Below are 18,237 nucleotides of genomic sequence, written 5' to 3'. Positions count from 1 at the left end.
CGCAAGCGCATATTCCTGTGCTGGCCATAACAGGAAAAAAAGAAAAACCATCTTTGTTTCTCAATCTAGAGTCGTCAAAGGATTGGCGACCTCGGGATCCAAGTTGGAACAGGACGAGCGAATAAGCTGGGATACCACTGATAGCTGTAACTTATTCAGCCTTCATGTTTCAAGAATAGTTATGATACCAGTCCCTGATGAAGTCTTCTAATAGACAAAGAGGATCAGTTTCAGCTCAGCTAGTTGGAGTCAGCTTCACTGCAAACTTGCACAGGTAATTTTTCCATTACATAAATATTTTCTCTGCCTTTTTCCATTCAAACTGGACCAAGATCAACAGGTCTTTCAATTTTTGCATTCAGCAGAGGTCAGTTCTTGTGCAAACCTCCTATTAAATTTGGTTTAACACAACAGTTGAATACTAAATTTGCAGCTTTTAGGATCACCATACCTGCAATTACATGATTCGGCACTAATCTAGGTAAGAAGTGATTAGTGATTTGCAGAGAATACGACTATAGAAACATTTAGCAAGGTTTCTGTACTCGTATTTCTATGATACTGGAGGGGCTAATAATAGCAACCAGGCAGTATAAGATTCCAAGTACACGTTTTGCTAAAAACAAGAACCAGTTAAAAATATATGCAAACAGAAAAAGGAACACTTGAAGATGTCCACATTTCCGAACATCTATGAGCTTTACAAGCCTAAAAAGTGGAGCTAAACCCAAGAAAATTAGATGCACAAACAGATAAACAGAAGCAAAATTTCCAGATTTGAGAGAATAGAGAGCACAAAATTCGAGACACTGTTCATTGTTCACCCTGACTGGGAAGGGATAAATTATGACAATACATCACTAACCAAATGATTTTTTTTACCTCATCAACCAATGAAGATCATGTATGTACTAAAGAATTAATAAAGAACAGATAAAACAAATTAGAAATGTGTCAGAACCTCTCCCTTGTATCTACACAAACCACCCCTTCTTTTTTCTTGCCTTTGAGTATGAAAGCCGTGTCATGCAGAACTTACACCCACAGCAAAACCAACATTTCTACATTTGAAAGAAAAAGAAATTCTAAAACTCCAAATCCCTTAATCACAGTCCAACCCACAAATTTCTAGCACAGGACCATCATAGTTTCCAATGAATGGATTGATTCTAACCCACAACAGTGAGAAGACAGATGCGAGCAGAATAGACCAGACCACAATAATTACAGGTACTCTTTCCTGCTTCCCCATCAATCCTTTCAGGAAAGGATAAAGATGCAAAATCACCCATAATGAGAAGAACAGCTTACCAAATAGAGGCCCCCATGATTCATAACCATTATTAATTGCATTAGAAATACCCGCCACAACACCAACAATGTTGATTAACAGTAGTGTTGTAGGAGGAATCAACAGAGTAGTCCACTTGAAAAGGTAAAGTTCAGCAAATGCATTATCTTCTCCTCCTTTGGATGTGACAGTGAAGTTTGTATCTACTCCAGCTAAGACCTTGAGAAGACCTTGGAAGAGGGCAAATAGGTGTGCTGAGACCCCACCAATGACCCAAAACTGCTCATTTCTCCACCAATCATCTATACCAACATGTCCCCACTGCATCTCCAGAATACCCGTAGCAGCTATAGATATAAAAAGAGCCATGAAGACGATGCTTGCATAATTGCTTATCTGCAAGTTAATGAAAACGATTTGAATTTCCAACTAGGATCTAGTATGATCACAACAAAATACCACATTGTAAAGGGTAAAATTACCTAAAACAGAATATCCTATTTCATGATTATACAGCATGAGTTGAGAAGTTATCTTAGACCATTTTAGTAAACTTAGTCACTGGGAAGTCGCATTTCACTGGATGCAATGGTCCAACAAGAAAGGGGATGAAATTAGTTTCAGGTTGCATGTTCCAGAAAGAACAGTTTCCCAAGGCATACACTTTGATCAAACTACAGCAAAATACAGGGATCATGAAGTCTTTTGTGGAAGGAGTTATTGGCCAGGGAACAGTTTCATACCTCAGGTACAATGAATTTTCCAGTGAGAAGGCAAAATGCTGGTAAAGTGCAGTACAAAATCAAGGGGATTGATGTCCAAGGATAGACAACTGAATTTATGTAGGAGAGCCGCTCCAACCATTTTAAGCCACCACCATAGCCATACCAAATTGGGCAGTGCTTGCTCAAGAAAATTTCAACCGATCCAAGAGCCCAACGAAGAACTTGGTGAAGACGATCTGAAAGGTTAATTGGAGCAGATCCCTTGAAAGCAGGCCTTTTAGGCATGCAATAGACGGACCTCCAGCCATGACAATGCATCTTGAAGCCAGTCAAAATATCCTCTGTAACAGACCCATATATCCATCCAACCTGCAAAAAATATGGTAACTGTTTTAGACTGAAAAAGCTAATAAGATTTCAGCAGCAATGAACAATTTACACTCATTAAGTCTTTCCTTCTTTCAGAAGAACGAGTTTCATGGATTTGAGCAAGCAAATAAAGAGTATTTAGTTAAATATTAAGCAGGGGTATTTTGGTTATTTTATATATTCTGTACAAGTCTGTAAGAGTGTCTGCAAGATTGTGTGATTGTTAGCAGTCTATGGTCCAGATTCCATGTGATTCTGAATCGTAATTGGTGAGATATGGAGTTTTTAGTCATAATAGCTATTTATGTAATTGGACTCAAAAGTCACCTTAAATGAGAGATAAATAGAAGAGAGGGTCAAATCTTTTCCCCCATCAAGTGCTGGACATCACGCTCTTCTTCTCTCTTTCTTTCTCTAATTTTCTTCCTTTTTCTCTCTTTTTCCTCTTATAAACTTATATTTTTACATGGTATCAGAGTAGTGAGATTGTAGAGCTTTTTAGGTGTTCTTTCTTCTCTTCTCTAAGTTACACCTACTCCAAAAAAAGGGAACTCTAGAATTCCTTCTAATTAAAGCTAAAGGTTAGATTTTTTTTTAAATGTCATAACCTTAGGCAGGGGTGGTATCGAACCGAGCTGGTTCGCGAGCGGCTCGAGCTCAGCTCGGTTTGATTTGGTTTATCTGGATCTCGAACCGAGTTCAAGATCCAGATGAGGCTCATTTAAGTTAACGAGCCGAGCTCGACCAAACCATGGTTCGGTTCAAAAAGCTCATTAACTTAACGAGGGCCCGAGGGTTCAAAGTTCGGATAAGTCGGGATTCAGCAGCTTGGGGCTCAAGTTCAAGGAATATCGGATACAAGGATTTGGAGCTCGGGAAGATCGGAAAAAATGGCTTGACGGCAAGAAAAAATCGGATTGCAATTTGCAATAAGTTTTGGTTTTTTCTCCGATTTCAGCTTCTTTTTCTTTGATATTCCTCTCTGATCTTTTCCCTCTCCGATCTTTTTTTCTCTCTAATCGCTCCCGCCTCCAGATTAAGCACAAATCCGTAGTCATAACCCACTAATCCGGTTGTTTCTTCGTTCCCAAACCGCCTCGTAAGACAAAATGACGAGCGCAATGGGGCCTTCTTCGTTCTCTTTCTTCCTCTATATAATCAACTCTGGTTCTCCAAAGAACCATCCGGATTGGCAATCTCACCCTTAGTTTCGCTTTTCATTTTTTGATTTTGTTTCTCTAGAGTCTCTTCCTCTGAATCGATCGTCTAGTGATCTTGATATGAGCTTGAGGTACAAGAGCAAGATTGTTTACCAGGTGAGCATGAGAGCTGCACAAGGTATCAAGGACCAAACATCAGCCATCAAATCTCTCAGAGATACCACTGCTTCTTCTAAGCAGGTCAAGAAGTTGTCCAACGATTTTGATCGCGAGTCTCTAAAGCATAAAGGCGTCGAAGAGGTGATCAAAAGGGCGGAGGAATTGCTTTGGACGGTTATGTACTTGAGTGTTGAATTTAGAATCCCTTCTCCATAACTCCGAGCAAGAGAAAGAAAAAAGAAAAAAAGAAGAAAAGGGAAGAAGAGCTTTCGGGTAGAGAGAAGAAAAAATAAAAGAGAAAAGAGAGGTGGCGCCAAGCAAAGAGAGAGAGAGAGATTAACTCAAAAAAGGAAATGTGTAACTTGATTAATACCGAATTACAACACTTCTATTTCTAGTAGAGGAAGAGGTAAAGTCCTTATACAATTAGCCTTTCAATCATAATTACATTCGAACTCTAACTCTCTAAGATAAGTCTATTCAAACCAATCTACTAGAAAACTAATATGAGTTGAACTAGAACTCTTTCTTCATTCACGTGAATATAAAGGAGGAGGCTAGCTCGTGGCCTTATCCTTATGGGTCCCTCATGATCTTCCAGCTCATCTTGATAAGGTTGCCAGCTCGTGAGATATTTGTAAGTCCCACTTGATCTTCAAGTCTTCTAACTCGTTTCAGTTTGTGCTTCTTAATTCCTTAACTCGTGCTTGCTTGGGTGAGACTCTTCTTGGTGTCCCACGTCCTCATGGTGAGTCCCACCAGTTCGAGCACCATGGTGGGTCCCACATTGTAACATTGAGCAACTAGGGTCCCAACTGAGAAAAAAAAACATATTTGGGGCTGAACCTGAAAACCTGAAGTTGATGAAATCTCTGTTCGTTTAGTGCTATGTATAATATGTACAAATATTTGTATATGCACAAACATGTCAATCGAATGTGTATACATGATATCAAAGTGTATTCGAGACAATTATGTCGAGAAATATTTGCTGAAATAACTTTCGTGTTTGACTATACTAAGCCTTCTTAATAGGGTTTCAAGTTTCAGTCTATTTTCCGAATCGATTTCTCTTTAGACGTTTAATTAGTGGTGGTGCAGTCTTATCTACTATAATTGCAACTCAATTTGCCGATTGTATTATTTTAATTTTTGTTCTCTAGTCTAGTCTACTTTAATTGTAATTCAATCTGTAGAATCTCAAGTTTATAATTTTATGATAGTTTATACCAAAGAGGGATTGTTTGCCGCTGTCCGCAGCTCCTACTTCAGGGCCTTTATTGGGTGGCACAGACCAAACTGACTCTTGTGAGCTCGAGTTTCAATGCTAAAAGGCTCGATAAGAAGAAACTCATTTTCCTATTTTTTTAACATTTCTTAAAGGTAGGAAGAATCAGGAGAATTTTTTTTTTTGTAAGTACCCTAAGATAGAACAAATGTTGAGAAAATTTACTCAATGAAAAAATTCAATGATATTTTTTCCTACCATTTGGACCAGGTAAGTCTACTATTAAAGCCCGGTGTGTTTCCTATTCTTTAGGATTATCCCAATTACTACTGGCACATGTCACCAAACTTGCAATTACGCCTAAGGCATCTCATTGGATGCTGATGTCATCCTTCTTTTTGACAAAATTTGCTATGCAATTGTACTTGCTACTCTTTGACTTGGATAATTGTGATCGAGTTGGAGTTGTTCGCTGCCCTAATTGTTTTGGTGTGGGCCCCACAAAACATGCACAAGCATTTTATTGAAGTTTTTGATAGATTTTAGATCTGATTATTCTAGTTTAAAATGGCTAATTCTGGTGAAACATTTACCCCAATTAGAGAGACTAGAAATTCATATGGCAAGGATACAATTGTCATTACCACTAAAAAATTGAATAGTATGAATTGCTTAAGTTGGCCCAAATCAGTTCAAATCTATGTCAAAGCCAAGCAAAAGACTAAATATCTCAAAGATAATCCACCTGTTTTAGTAATTGGCAATTGAGAACCAAGAGATAGTTAAGTCATTAGTTGGCTACTCAATAGCATGGAATCCATGCTTAGAAGTTGGATTATGAATTGCAAAATGGCTAAAAGAAATTGGATTTCACTTGAATCAATGTATGCCCAAGAAAGTAATCTATCAAGAATTTAGGAGTTGCATGCCAAATCATTTGGTTTGAAAAGAGGTGATAAAACAGTCATAGATTATTATAGTGAGTTGCAAAGTGTGCTATAGTATTTACCATCCTTTTACTACCAATAGAAGAAGCTTTAGAAGCACCAAAGACAAATTTATGTAGCAAAGTTTTTGGGTTGTTTGAGGTTCGAATATGAAGCAAGCACAATTGTTTACCTTTGATGAAGTGCCTTCACTTCCTACCACACAAAATCAACTATGGCACAACATGGTAGCAAGGAAACGAAAGTGTTGAGGCTGTTGTCCTCAACATTTAACAAGTGCCAAGTTGATCAGAGGCCACCCACAGACGTGGAGGGGGCAGCAGAGGACAAGGCCGAGGTGATAGCAGAGGTGATTGATAATGCATACATTGTGGGCACACCAACCAATTTTCTTATGAGTGTTGGGATAAGCTTGGCAAACTAACATGGGCCAATTCTACAATTCAAGACAACAATGAGACCTCTTCCACTCCAACAGTTGGTATTATACCAGGTGCCCATGATGAGCTCAAGTATTGGCCCAGTGATTAGCTCAATTGACCTTATTATCTCCCTTTGTATCTATAGCTCTACCCACACCTACAACCACTCAAGCCAGTTCAAGTACATCTGCCTATATGTGAGTCTTATATCTTCCTTTGTTATTGAATCAGGAGCATTGACACACATGTCAGGTGTATCTTCTCTTTACATGAATTTAGTCCATCTTCTTCCTTTAAATAAGTTACTCTTGCTAATGGGTCTGTTTCTCATGTTCATGGAGTGGGTGAGATTCAACCTACATCCTCATCATTAAAATTGGTGTTATTTGTTTCAAAGTTTCCAATTAACCATTTATCAATCAATCTACTTACAAAATCAATGAATTGCTTTGTAACATTTTATCCTACTTATTGTGCGTTTTAAGATCTCAAGACGAGGATGATTGGTTCAAGGCGTGAGAGTGAACTTTGTCGACTCACCCTTCTAATAATATTTACAATTAAGACATCCTTCTCCGAGAAATTTGATTTAGTTGTTGCCAAATCTACCATCCAGCTTATTGTTTCAATGTGAGTTGTGTCAACTCACCGGACTTCATTTTGATTGTCAAAAAAGTAATAGTTTGTTTGAGCTGAAACAATATGATGTATAGGAAAAATGTCCAATTCCTAGTATTTTTTGGTTATAAGTATTTTCTTTTTTTTATTGATAACTTCAATCATTTTGCTTGGGTATATCTCCTAGGGGAGAAGTCAGAAGTGTTCAATAAATTAAAGAATTTTCATAATATAAAAAAATCAGTTTGATGTTTCTTTTCACATTTTTCATACTGATAATGTACTTAAACTTATGAATAAGAAATTTGACTCATTTTGTCAAACTCATGGTATAATTCACCAATCATCATATATGTTCACTATACAACAAAATGGAGTTGCTGAGAGAAAAATTTGTCATCATCTAGAAGTTGCTTGAACTATACTACTTTATATGCATCTCTCAAAATCTTATTGGGGTGATGCAATACTTACTACATGTTTTCTTATAAACAGGATGTCTTCGTCTATTCTTGGAGGAAAAATTCCTTTCCAAATACTGAAATTGAAGGCCAACCTATTTTCTCTGTCCTTGTGTTTTTGGATATGCATGTTCGGTACTTATTTGGTTTCTCTGCTCATAAACCGTCTCCTCAAACTGTTAAATATATGTTTCTTGGTCATTTTCATACTTAAAAGCATTATAGATGTTGTTATCCTTCCACTAGAAAAATGTTTGTATATGCTGATGTGACATTTTTTCAGGATCTACCATTTTTTTCTATATTAGACCAAATGTCTACTCCATCTCTTGTTAATACAAGAATTGTTCCTAGTCTTGTGGAGGATGTGCTTATCCACATGCCCAACATTGCAACGCCAAAGCCACTACAGGTTTATCAATGACGGAAGCCTCTCAATACACCTACTAAAATTCTCTCCTCCAATACAAAACACCTCTCCATCAACAACTCTTGAGGTAAATGGTATAAATCTTCCCATTGCTCTTCCAAAAGGTGTCCATATGTCAACCAGACTTCCTCTTTTTCATTGTGTTATTTGATTTTCTTTCTAGTAAATTCAAGAAGTTTGGAATGCCCTTGTCATCTTTCATCAGTGTAGGATGCCCTAGTTTCTCCTTACATGGAAGCTGACCGAGGCACATGAGTAGTACGCGATCCATCTCTAGATGTTGCAATTTTGAGTTGTCGCTAAATATATACTGTGAAATACATAGTCGATGACTATTCACAGACATAAAGCTAGACTAGTAGCAAAGCCACATGCCCAACATTGCAACGCCAAAGCCACTACAGGTTTATCAATGACGGAAGCCTCTCAATACACAAACTAAAGTTTTGTCCTCCTATACAGAACTCCTCTTCACATGCAGCTCCTAAGGTAAATGGTTTAGATCTTCCCATTGCTCTTTGAAAAGGTGTCCATATGTCAACCAGACATCCTCTTTCTCATTTTGTGTCATTTGATTCACTTTCTAGTAAATTAAAAAAGTTTGGAATGCCCTAGTTTTTCCTTAGTGAAAGCAAACTATGGACGTTGAAATGGAAGCTTTACATGACCGAGGTACATGAGTACTACGTGATCCACCTCCAGATGTTGCAGTTGTGAGTTGTCACTAAATATTTACTATGAAATGCATACTTGATGACTCTATTGACAAATAAAAAGCTAGACTAGTAGCAAAGGGATATGGAGTGCATGTGTTCAACACCGCTCATGTAACTAGATTGACCTTAGTTGGAATCCTTGTATCTATATTAGTAAATCAAGGATGGCCCTTGTTTCAACTAGATATCAAAAATGCCTTTTATATGGTGATCTAGAAGAAGTGTATATGGAATTACTTCTTGATTAAGTTGCTCAAGGAAGACTAAGAAAATGTAGATTAAAAAAGGCAAGCCATAGACTCAAGTAGAGTCCTAGGACATGGTTTGATAAGCTCTACCAGGTAATAATGTCATTTGGGTTTTCTAAAAGCCATTCTGATCACTCACTGTTTGTTATGAAAAGATCATCTAGAGTTGTTGTGTTAATTGTGTATGTAGATGATAATATTTTATCAAAAAATGACAAAAAGTGAATTGAAGTGGTGAAGGAGCATTTGGTTAAGCACTTTCAAACCAAATATGTAGGTTTCTCAAGTACTTCCTTAGTATAGAAGTTGCTCGGAGTAAGGTAAGAGTTGTCTTAACTCAAAGGAAGTAGGTTGTCGATATGCCACAGGAGTATGGTTTGCTAGGAGCTAAACCCATATAGATACCGATAACATTATCTTCATGATGAGATCAATGATGAACTTAAAAATAAAACAATGTATTATGGTTGGGAAATTAATTTATACTACAGTCACACATCACAATATATCATATACTTTAAGTGTGGTGAGTTAATTCATGGAGTGTCCACGTAGATTTTATTTCCCAGTTACTCAAAGAATCTTGAAGTACTTAAAAGGATCACCTAAGAAAGGATTATTTTTTGAACATCACAATCATTTATAGATAGAGGCTTTGTGACACAAATTATGCAGGTTCACAACTAGATAGAAAATCTACTTTTGGGTATTGATATTTGTGAGTAGAAATTTAATTAGCTAGAAGAGTAATAAGCAAAATATAATGACCTAATCAAGTGCAGAAGCAAAATATAGAATAACAACTCACACTATAAGTAAATAACATGGATCAAATTTTTTCTCGAGGAGTTGAACCTCCATGTCACAAAACCCATGACCATGTATTGTGATAATCAGGCAGCTAGCAATCCAGTGTTTCACGAGCAAACTAAACCTATTGAAGTTGATTGCCACTTTGTTCGAGATATCGTGATGAAGAAATTGTTACTCCCTATGTTCAATCAAGTGATCAACTTGAAGACATGTTTATCAAAGTTTTGGACAAGCATGACTTTGAGATATTTTGTAACAAGCTAGGCCTTCTAGATATATATGCTCTAGCTTGAGGAGTTTAAATATTAAGTAGGAGTATTTTGGTCATTTTATCTATTTTGAATGAGTTTGTAGGAGTGTCAACAAGATTACATGACTACTAAAAGGCTATGGTCCTGATTACATGTTATTCAGATATGTAATTTATGAAATTTTTAGTCATAAGTGGTATTTATGTAATTGAACTCAAAGTCACTTAAGAGAGAAATAAATAGATGAGGGGGTCAATCTTTTCCCCAATAAAGTGCTGGACATCGCACTCTTCTCCTCTCCTTCTTTTCTCCTTTTCTCCTACAAGCCTATACTTTAACACTTTTATTGTGCTCAACCACTTATAGGACATTATGACTAAGTGGTGAACTGTCAAAAAGCAATTGTTTCTTCTTCCAGCAAAGACCATTGGCAACCAGTCGTAGTTTTATTATGTTTAAGCTATTGAATTGCAGAGGGAACACCAAAGAAAAGAGAACAGAGAGTAATGAGCAAATCCACATTCAAATGAAAAGTAATTTCTCTTCGCCAAACTCCCCTATATCTTTTTCTCTAACCAAACAGGGTCAAAAGATTGAATATCCCATTATCTCCATCAGGAAAAGGTGAAAAGCCACAAGTCTTATCACACCAAAGTGAATTATCAAAGAGGATGAAGGCAAGGTCATTAACTAAGAGCCATAGGAGTTGAGTTCTTTAAACATTGGGAGAGCCATAGGGATATAAGGGCACTTGCCAGGGTATTGGTAAGTATTTCACAGTACTGTTTAGAGCATATTTCATGACCAAACATGTAACGCAAGCAAATTACTCAGAACAGTAAGTTTTTTCCCATAATTTAGTTTCAGTTTTATATTATCCATAAGCTAACAACATTATGGACAAAGCACTTGCACATTACCTTCCCCATATGAGAACTAAATATCAAATTAAAACTATTTGAGGTGTTTCAATCCCAACCATTTCTAATATCCAAAGATTCTTAGTTAAATTTGTACATGCAGGCGGTTTAATGCATCAATATTCAAAGGGTGCTGTTCTCTACCTACAGATGTGCACCACACATCTTTATCATACAAAAAACTTTCTAGTTTTATTGGAATATGTCCAAAAGGAAAATCTCAATAGTCAGCATAAGAATTTCATAGCCCAGATCAGTCATAAAGATGACCATGTGGAACTAGATATGACAGGGTTTACCTCTTTTCCCCATTCAGTCTTGTCCTCGTAACCACAGCTTATGACATGGATAGCTTCTTTCAAAAGTGAAGCAGAACTGGCACCAGGAGGTATTCCACCAATTTCTTGAAGTGTGGAAGCTACAAAAACTGGAGATTGTCCAAACTTCTTCTCAAGTTTACTCTGAGATACAAGAGATCTCTCACTGTCTACTCCTGCAAAGGAGGAAATCAGTTCATCAAAATTAAAACCATTATGCTGTTTTTTAAAACCCAAGTGAGCAATGGAGCATTTTTTTTTAGTTTTTTTTACTGTAACTCCATAATTTCCATTCGAAGTAATCTCGCAGACATGCACTTAACCCCAGGGCAAGATTTATTATTGCAGGCAAAAAACTATTCAAGACAACTAACCTTCAACAACCTCTTCAATGCTTTCAAGGGCATGTATTTGTGTAGATGCTTCCCTTTGCTTTGTCTTCTTCTTCTTTTGCTTCGGCAGCTTCTGCTTTCCTTTGCTGCTTTTCTTTCGGGATCCACAACAGGAGCAACACCATTTTGGCCAACAATTGCATGTCTTTCTAGGTGGTTTCTCTGAAACCGGAGCATCATATCCATATAAAGCTTGTCTTCTAAAGACACACCCCGTACCCACATATATTGGTCCTTGTAAGCCATCAAGGCCTTTCATATTAATCTGTTGGATTCATAGATTAAAAACAAAAAATGTTAAAAAAATTCAAAACAAAAAATGTAATGGATTCACAGCAAAGATCCAGGAGTGATATCCGTACATCAAAGAAAACAACATTGCGGTTGGAATATCTATCATGCCGATCAATGCCATCAAATCTTTGAGGAAACTGCACATAACAAACTTTCTTCCCCGAAATGGGATCCATCATGAAACACATAGCTTCTCTTAGGGCTTTGCTGTTGTTTATGTAATGGTCACAGTCAACATTGAGAAGGTAAGGTGCATTTGAAAGGATTGCAGAAACCCTTATCTGACATGTAAAATCAAAAGTGTCAGAAATAGTATGACCGAAGAACAGTAGAATCTTGAGATCAAGACAAGATACAGACATTACCAGAGCATTCATGGCACCCGCCTTTTTATGGTGATTGTACCCAGGTCTCTTCTCACGAGAAACATAGATCAAGCAAGGCAACTCATTACCTTCAACATCACGAACCCCATTGTGGCCCAAAAAAACCTAACCAGTAATAAAGCAAAAGAAGAAGAGGGTTATGCAGTCAAACATACTTCCAAATTCTGATTTCCCACTTGAAAGATTGTTACAGCTAGTGGAACCTATAGCCAAGAGCATTATAAGCCATCAGTCATTTCATTGGATTCACTCGCTCACAAAAGCAGTTCAGCAACAATTCCCTACGCAACAATTTTCAGTCAAGACTTATTCCTTTCTCTTCAATAAACATATCAATAGTTTGTTAAGCATCGTGGGGTTCCTTATGTCCATTCCATATGCAAGTGTAATAGCATTAAAAATGGTCAATCCTTGGTGGGTGATGGTGGGCATATCGGCATATTACGTTACACATAATATCCGATACATATCTGATTTCGGGCGCCGTATTAAAAAATTGGTCAATCCTTGATGATTGATGGTGGATTTTTTATGCTAAATTACACATAACATTAGATAAATTTCTGATTCTGGGTTTCCGTAATGCCCACCTGTGTTCATTATTTCGTGCAACTAGAGGAAGTTCACACCCATTACTGTTGAAATTGAGCATCACAGACTGTTTTACTGATCAAGACTACCATGAATCATCTGAAAACTGCCTATATGACTTCTTCTTTTTTTTATTTTTTTAATCTGGTTATTAATTAAATATGAAAGTTAGCCATTATAAAAATAATAATTAAATAACAAGGAAAACTAACTATATGGCCTCTTGAAGAAAACTTAAGTAAATTAACTATTAATTTTGAAAAAACACTATTGTCAATGTACTTTCTCATTTACAACCAAACCAAATCATCAGAAGAGCACAAGTCTGCAAGCATACAAAACTGAAGTATGAAAATGACAAAGAGCCTAACCTGGATCATCCCAGGGTGATCTCGAACATTATTGCCTGGCCATGGAGTACCATCCTGCATTGTCCAACCCTCTTCTGGGACTTTCTGTGCCATGGCAACAAGCCCGTTGACGCGAACCTTGAACTCGTCGTACTCTCTCTATGCACAACATGGCAAATATACAGAACAACAGAAAATTTTCATGCTATATATAAGTAAACAATGAGTTATTAAAAAAAACTAAATATAAAAATAAAGATAAAGGATGCCCCATATTGACTGTAAAAACACAGCCAAATATCAAAGAGCAACATGAGAATGAGAACTAGTTAAAAAATTCTGTTCATTCAGCACATCATAAACCTCCAGGCTTCGAGAACCATGGATCATGCAGCCTTACGATTGCATGTTAAAGTAGCACATTAAGAAATACACAGACCACCTAAAATCATTATGTAAGTGAAGCCTAGTGTGTTAAATTACAATTTTACACCTATAACAATGGAAATTATTGCACAGTATTAGAATGAGAGAAGAGACTAACCTTCATTGCACGCCGCTCCCTCACAAAAGCTGGATGAATCTTGTTTTTCAAATAATCCATCTTTTGAGAAAAATACCATTCTGGAGCACGAGGTTCAATATTATACTTCTTACAAAAGGGAACCCACTTTCTTGCAAATTCAGATGTCTCTGAGAGGGCCTCAAATGTAAGCATTGCAGCACCATCATCTGAGACATAGCATGAAACTTTGTCCACAGGGTAATCCACAGCAAGAATGGATAAGACAGTATTTGCTGTAATAAGTGGAGGCTCCTTTGAAGGATCAACTGTACTCACAAAAACATCGATATCAGCCAATTGTGAGGATCTTCCTTCTTTTTCATATCTGAGTGATAATCTATCCAGATATGTTTCCCTCTCTATTGGACACCACTTGGGGAATTGATCCAATATCCAGGATACAGCAAACCATATTTCACAGATGACAGAAATCAGCCACAACACATATGCATCTGGAACTGGATTTAGAAGTCTATAGTGAAAAAAGAAGCCAAGTATCACAACCCGGAGAATAACTATTATCCTATAAGGATTTATCTTGCTGGAGGGAATTGGTAATTTTCTAGATAACTGTTGCCTTCCTTCGTCCATCCTGAAATTTTGAATATTAACTGAAGCTTGTAAGCCACACACACACACACAACTTAAGAAGCAACTAACCATGATCAACAATTACAAAAGAAAAAGAAAAAAGAATTACATGGGCAGATCTGGATCATCTGGTCCATCTCCATCCACCCCGTCATCTCCGCCTTGATGCTTAACCATATCTAGCTTATTCATTTGCCTTTTCTTCCACTCCTCCATTCGGTCCTTCCAAGCAACACTTCCATAACCATACATAGCTAAGTCTTTCTTAGGATCCATTGGTCTTGGTTCCACTGTGACACCAGCCAAATTTAATTAGAGATTTTTAGAATAAAACAAAAACATGAAAAGGATAGCATGCAAAAATAAATAAACAAATAAAGGAAAGATCCAACTTACAAGTTCGATCAGGAAAGGAAACAGGATGAACCCGATGTCCATGACCCAGGAAAGGAGAGACAACCAGTGCATGATGATCAGATGGAATCCCATCATCCTAGATTTTCAGCAATTGACAATTGTTAACAAACCAAGCAGGATATTGAGTTAATCATCAAATTTATACTTTGAATTTACCTCTTGACCATATGTCAAAAGAGGAATTTCGGGGTTCAAAGCAGAATTAGAATCCAATGGTTGAGAAGTTGATGCTCCAGCATTGATGCTGGCACCACGGCCAAAATTAAGTCGGCCATGGAAGATTGACTCAGCAAGAGGTTGTTCTCTCTCATTGTGCACACCAAAATCAAATTCATTTTCCAAATCATCGACATCATCCTCTTCCTCGTCACCCTCAACTCTAGGACTGCCTGAAAAAATAAGTGCAATTTATGCATAAGATTTAGACTTAGAGGTACATTCAAGACAGTGGCTGGAGCAGTGCTCATATCTGCAATTAGATTATATACTCTCACAATTTCAAAAGCTACAATAAAAATGGGAATCCAAGCTTAAGAAACAACAGAGTAAAGAAAAGAAATAGAACCTTTGTGGCGCTTGTATCTAGTTTTGCATTGTGGGCAAGCTTGATTTCCTTCTCTTCTTTCGTATTCATAACAGGGTCGGCAAACAGGAAATGCACATTCATTACAGGCAACAAAAGGTTCTCCATCAATTGTTAATCCAACCTCATCCCCACAAATTTGACAAACTTGGCCACTCAGTTCTTCTAAAGGCTTCGACTGAAGAAAAAGAAGAAGAAAAACCAAAATCCAATCAATACAAGGAGCAAGAGTGAAGACAGTAATTAAGGTGAAGGAGCAAATGATGTAATGAGAGTTTGATGATAATTATCTTTCATTAAGAGAATAATAGCTAAGCAAGAAAACTCAAGCTAGAAAGAGCCTTACTGCACCACACCAACCCTCGCCCAAGGTAGCACCGCTTCAAGCCTACTTAAATTCCATTTTTCACTTTCGATTCTTAGAAATGAATTTCATTAATCTAATTCTCGAATCCCAATGTAAAACTTGACCAGGAAGTAATTACTGAAAAGGAGCAGAAATAAAATTCAGGACACAAATTATGAAAAAGATTTAAAAATGTTCAGACAAAAATTTTCCGCAAGAGGCTGCCAAAAATCGAAAGAAAATATTACGCGAGAATCACAGAAACACTATCCTACTCGAATTAACAAACCAAACAGCACCAGCGTACTGCCACGTAAAATGAAGAAAAACTTAAAAACGATACCAGAGGATTAACGAAGGCAAAAAGAAGAAACAAGGAACAGAAGCCACAATCACATTGCTAATCGATCCCCGATAACACATACATCTCTATCAATAAAACCAAACATTTCTTTTCAATGCTCAATAAAACCAACTAGTCAATAGAGAAGGGAATTTTTTTTTTTAATAAAAAAGGGACAGGGAAAGAGAGAGAGATAGTGAGAGCGGCAAATCGTAGGAATTGGTAATACAGGAAAGTTGGCACCGTCAAATTCGATCAAACATGGAAGGAAGCATAAATTTGCTTCAAATTTTATTTAATTCAAATTTTCCACAGAGTTTTGCATAAAGTCGTTTGTCAAGTTAAAATTGACCAAAATCTTGAAACAGGAAGTTCCGAATTCCTCAAGACAAATAAAAAACTCATCTTTTGAGATTCTGACAGAAAAATAAATGAGTGAGTATCTTCCACGGAGGGGAAGAAGCCAAAAACAAAAAAAAAAAATGGCATTTAACTAATGCGCCTGTTCCTTCTTCTAAACCAACAAGGAATCAAGAAAATGTAGTTTTGGAACGATCAGACCGCTTCTGTAAGCAGTAGCACACGCTCCTTTCAAGCACACCAAACATGAATCTCGCCATCAAGAAACTGGTATCTCTAATACCGAATCGACAGAAGGTTGCCATCCTACAGAATGCCTATCGTCAAAATCAACGAAAGAGGAAGAAGAACCCAGTTCGAACGCACTTACTCGTCCAATCTCGTCGGCATTGATGACTATAAACTCATTTCTGTTATGAGACCCGGCAACGAGTCGACCCCCGGTAGCCATGAATCAGCCCGTCTATCTACCTCCTCAAACCCACCTTCGAAATCTCCCAGCACACCGATCTGAATGCTTGTAAGAACCTACTAACCCCCCACATATCCCATAACCAACAGCAACCGGCGAATAGAAAACAAAATCAGTTGCAAAAAGAGAGAGTAGAATGTCGTTTCCAATCCCTTTTCTTACAAATGGGCGCCGCCCTCCCCTGGCGAATGTCGATCGCTGTGAGAGACTGGAGACACGAGTAGGGAGGAAGCAGAAGAGAGAAGCAGAAAAAAAAAAGGAGCTAGAGTGGAGAGGAGAAAGAATCAAGAAAATGTCCAAATGGGTTGATTTTTCAACGCGTTGTGTCAGAAAACGAGAGAGGATCTAAGAAAGGGAGAAGGTGAGGTGGGTCCAGAAAGCGATAAGAAGTGGTGGTGGCCAGCAGGGCCGAGCCGCGTCCAGCCCCACCGGCTCTCCTTACTCGTTCTTGTTCCCTCCCGGGGCTCGATCACCACCCCCGAAGGCTTCCCGACGTCACGCCGGAAGAGACAGAGTCAACAGAAGAACCGAGACCAAAAAGAGAGAAACACACAGCAGCAGTGACGAATGCGCCTGATTTAGATAGAGCTACAGGTTTTGTGTGATCATCTCCTTGGATTTGGCCGCTACGTCTTCCCTTTTCACGGCTCTTTCGCGGGTGCGTTAACATAAAAAGGCGACGCTGAGACGCAACTCTCTCTCCGGTTGAGCAGGGCGGGCGGATGAAATGTTATAGCTCAGAATCGATAATTAACCATTGTTACGCATGCAATCATAAGCATGAAAGTTGGGCTTACTGTTGCTACTCATGTGTAGAAGAAGACCATAGAAGAAGCCAAGCAACCATCCATTCATATATATTCAGGTCATTTCATTAATCATCTTTCTTGTGATCATTTTCACGAGAGAGAAAGAGAAAGAAAAAAAAAACTTAAAAGAAAATAATCTTTTCAGGTGTCACCAGGTGAAAGGGCCAATTTTGCTGCGACCATCATTCATCAATTCATCACCCTAATCTCTCATTCAAAACCCTAATTATTCCATCATGAGAAGTCATTATCTGACTATGATCAAGGAAATCATCTCTTAACCCATTACGGCCGTCGCCCTATTTTAACGCGCCACGTAGCCCGAACGCTCCTTCTGCCTCGGTCACTTGGACGACAAGCATGATGCCTTCGATGACGCCCACGTGGCGACAAACTGGAGGCAAAAAGTCGGGTGTGGGGTCGGGACATTAGCTGGCAGAAAAAGTAGAAAAACGGTTGGGTGGAGAAGTGGATGAGTACAGCTGGCAGTTGCTTTCTTAGGCGGAAAGCGAGAATGAGGAGTCGGGCAGGGAAGGACCGTCTGCCTGACCTGACCGACCTACCCGGATCCAGGTCTGAATATTCTCATTCTTGTCGTCGAAATCTAAGCGATATCTCCCTCACTCTTTTGATTAAATCCAGTCTCCGACCACGAATTTTGTT

The 18,237-nt window shown here is 38.0% G+C and overlaps 1 protein-coding gene across 2 annotated transcripts; it reads right to left on the bottom strand.

Annotated features, from left to right (window-relative positions):
• Positions 1-861: 861 nt before the first annotated feature.
• Positions 862-17,648, bottom strand: LOC137955766 (cellulose synthase A catalytic subunit 5 [UDP-forming]-like). 2 transcript variants are annotated; one of them, XM_068802878.1, is made up of 13 exons: positions 16,664-17,618; positions 15,227-15,422; positions 14,818-15,050; positions 14,641-14,737; positions 14,354-14,534; positions 13,633-14,245; positions 13,110-13,247; positions 12,127-12,252; positions 11,830-12,042; positions 11,450-11,732; positions 11,058-11,251; positions 2,035-2,385; positions 862-1,687 (listed from the first exon to the last, which is right to left on the bottom strand). In XM_068802878.1, exons 1-13 carry the CDS (start codon positions 16,742-16,744, stop codon positions 1,103-1,105), a joined length of 3,291 nt encoding a protein of 1,096 aa, XP_068658979.1. In that variant the 5' UTR covers positions 16,745-17,618; the 3' UTR covers positions 862-1,102. The 2 variants fall into 2 exon arrangements, with proteins under 2 accessions (XP_068658979.1, XP_068658980.1); XM_068802879.1 differs by lacking the exons at positions 862-1,687; positions 2,035-2,385 and adding an exon at positions 4,083-4,558 and having other exon boundaries at positions 16,664-17,648.
• Between the last annotated feature and the right edge of the window lie 589 nt (positions 17,649-18,237).

Source organism: Aristolochia californica, unplaced genomic scaffold (genome assembly GCF_029961685.1).
Source record: "Aristolochia californica isolate CCGP_79_NKW_82.1479 unplaced genomic scaffold, dmAriCali1.0.hap1 SCAF_2, whole genome shotgun sequence".
NCBI lineage: Eukaryota > Viridiplantae > Streptophyta > Magnoliopsida > Piperales > Aristolochiaceae > Aristolochia > Aristolochia californica.
Note: the sequence above shows the minus strand (reverse complement) of the source record. Positions and strands in the feature narration are given on the sequence as shown.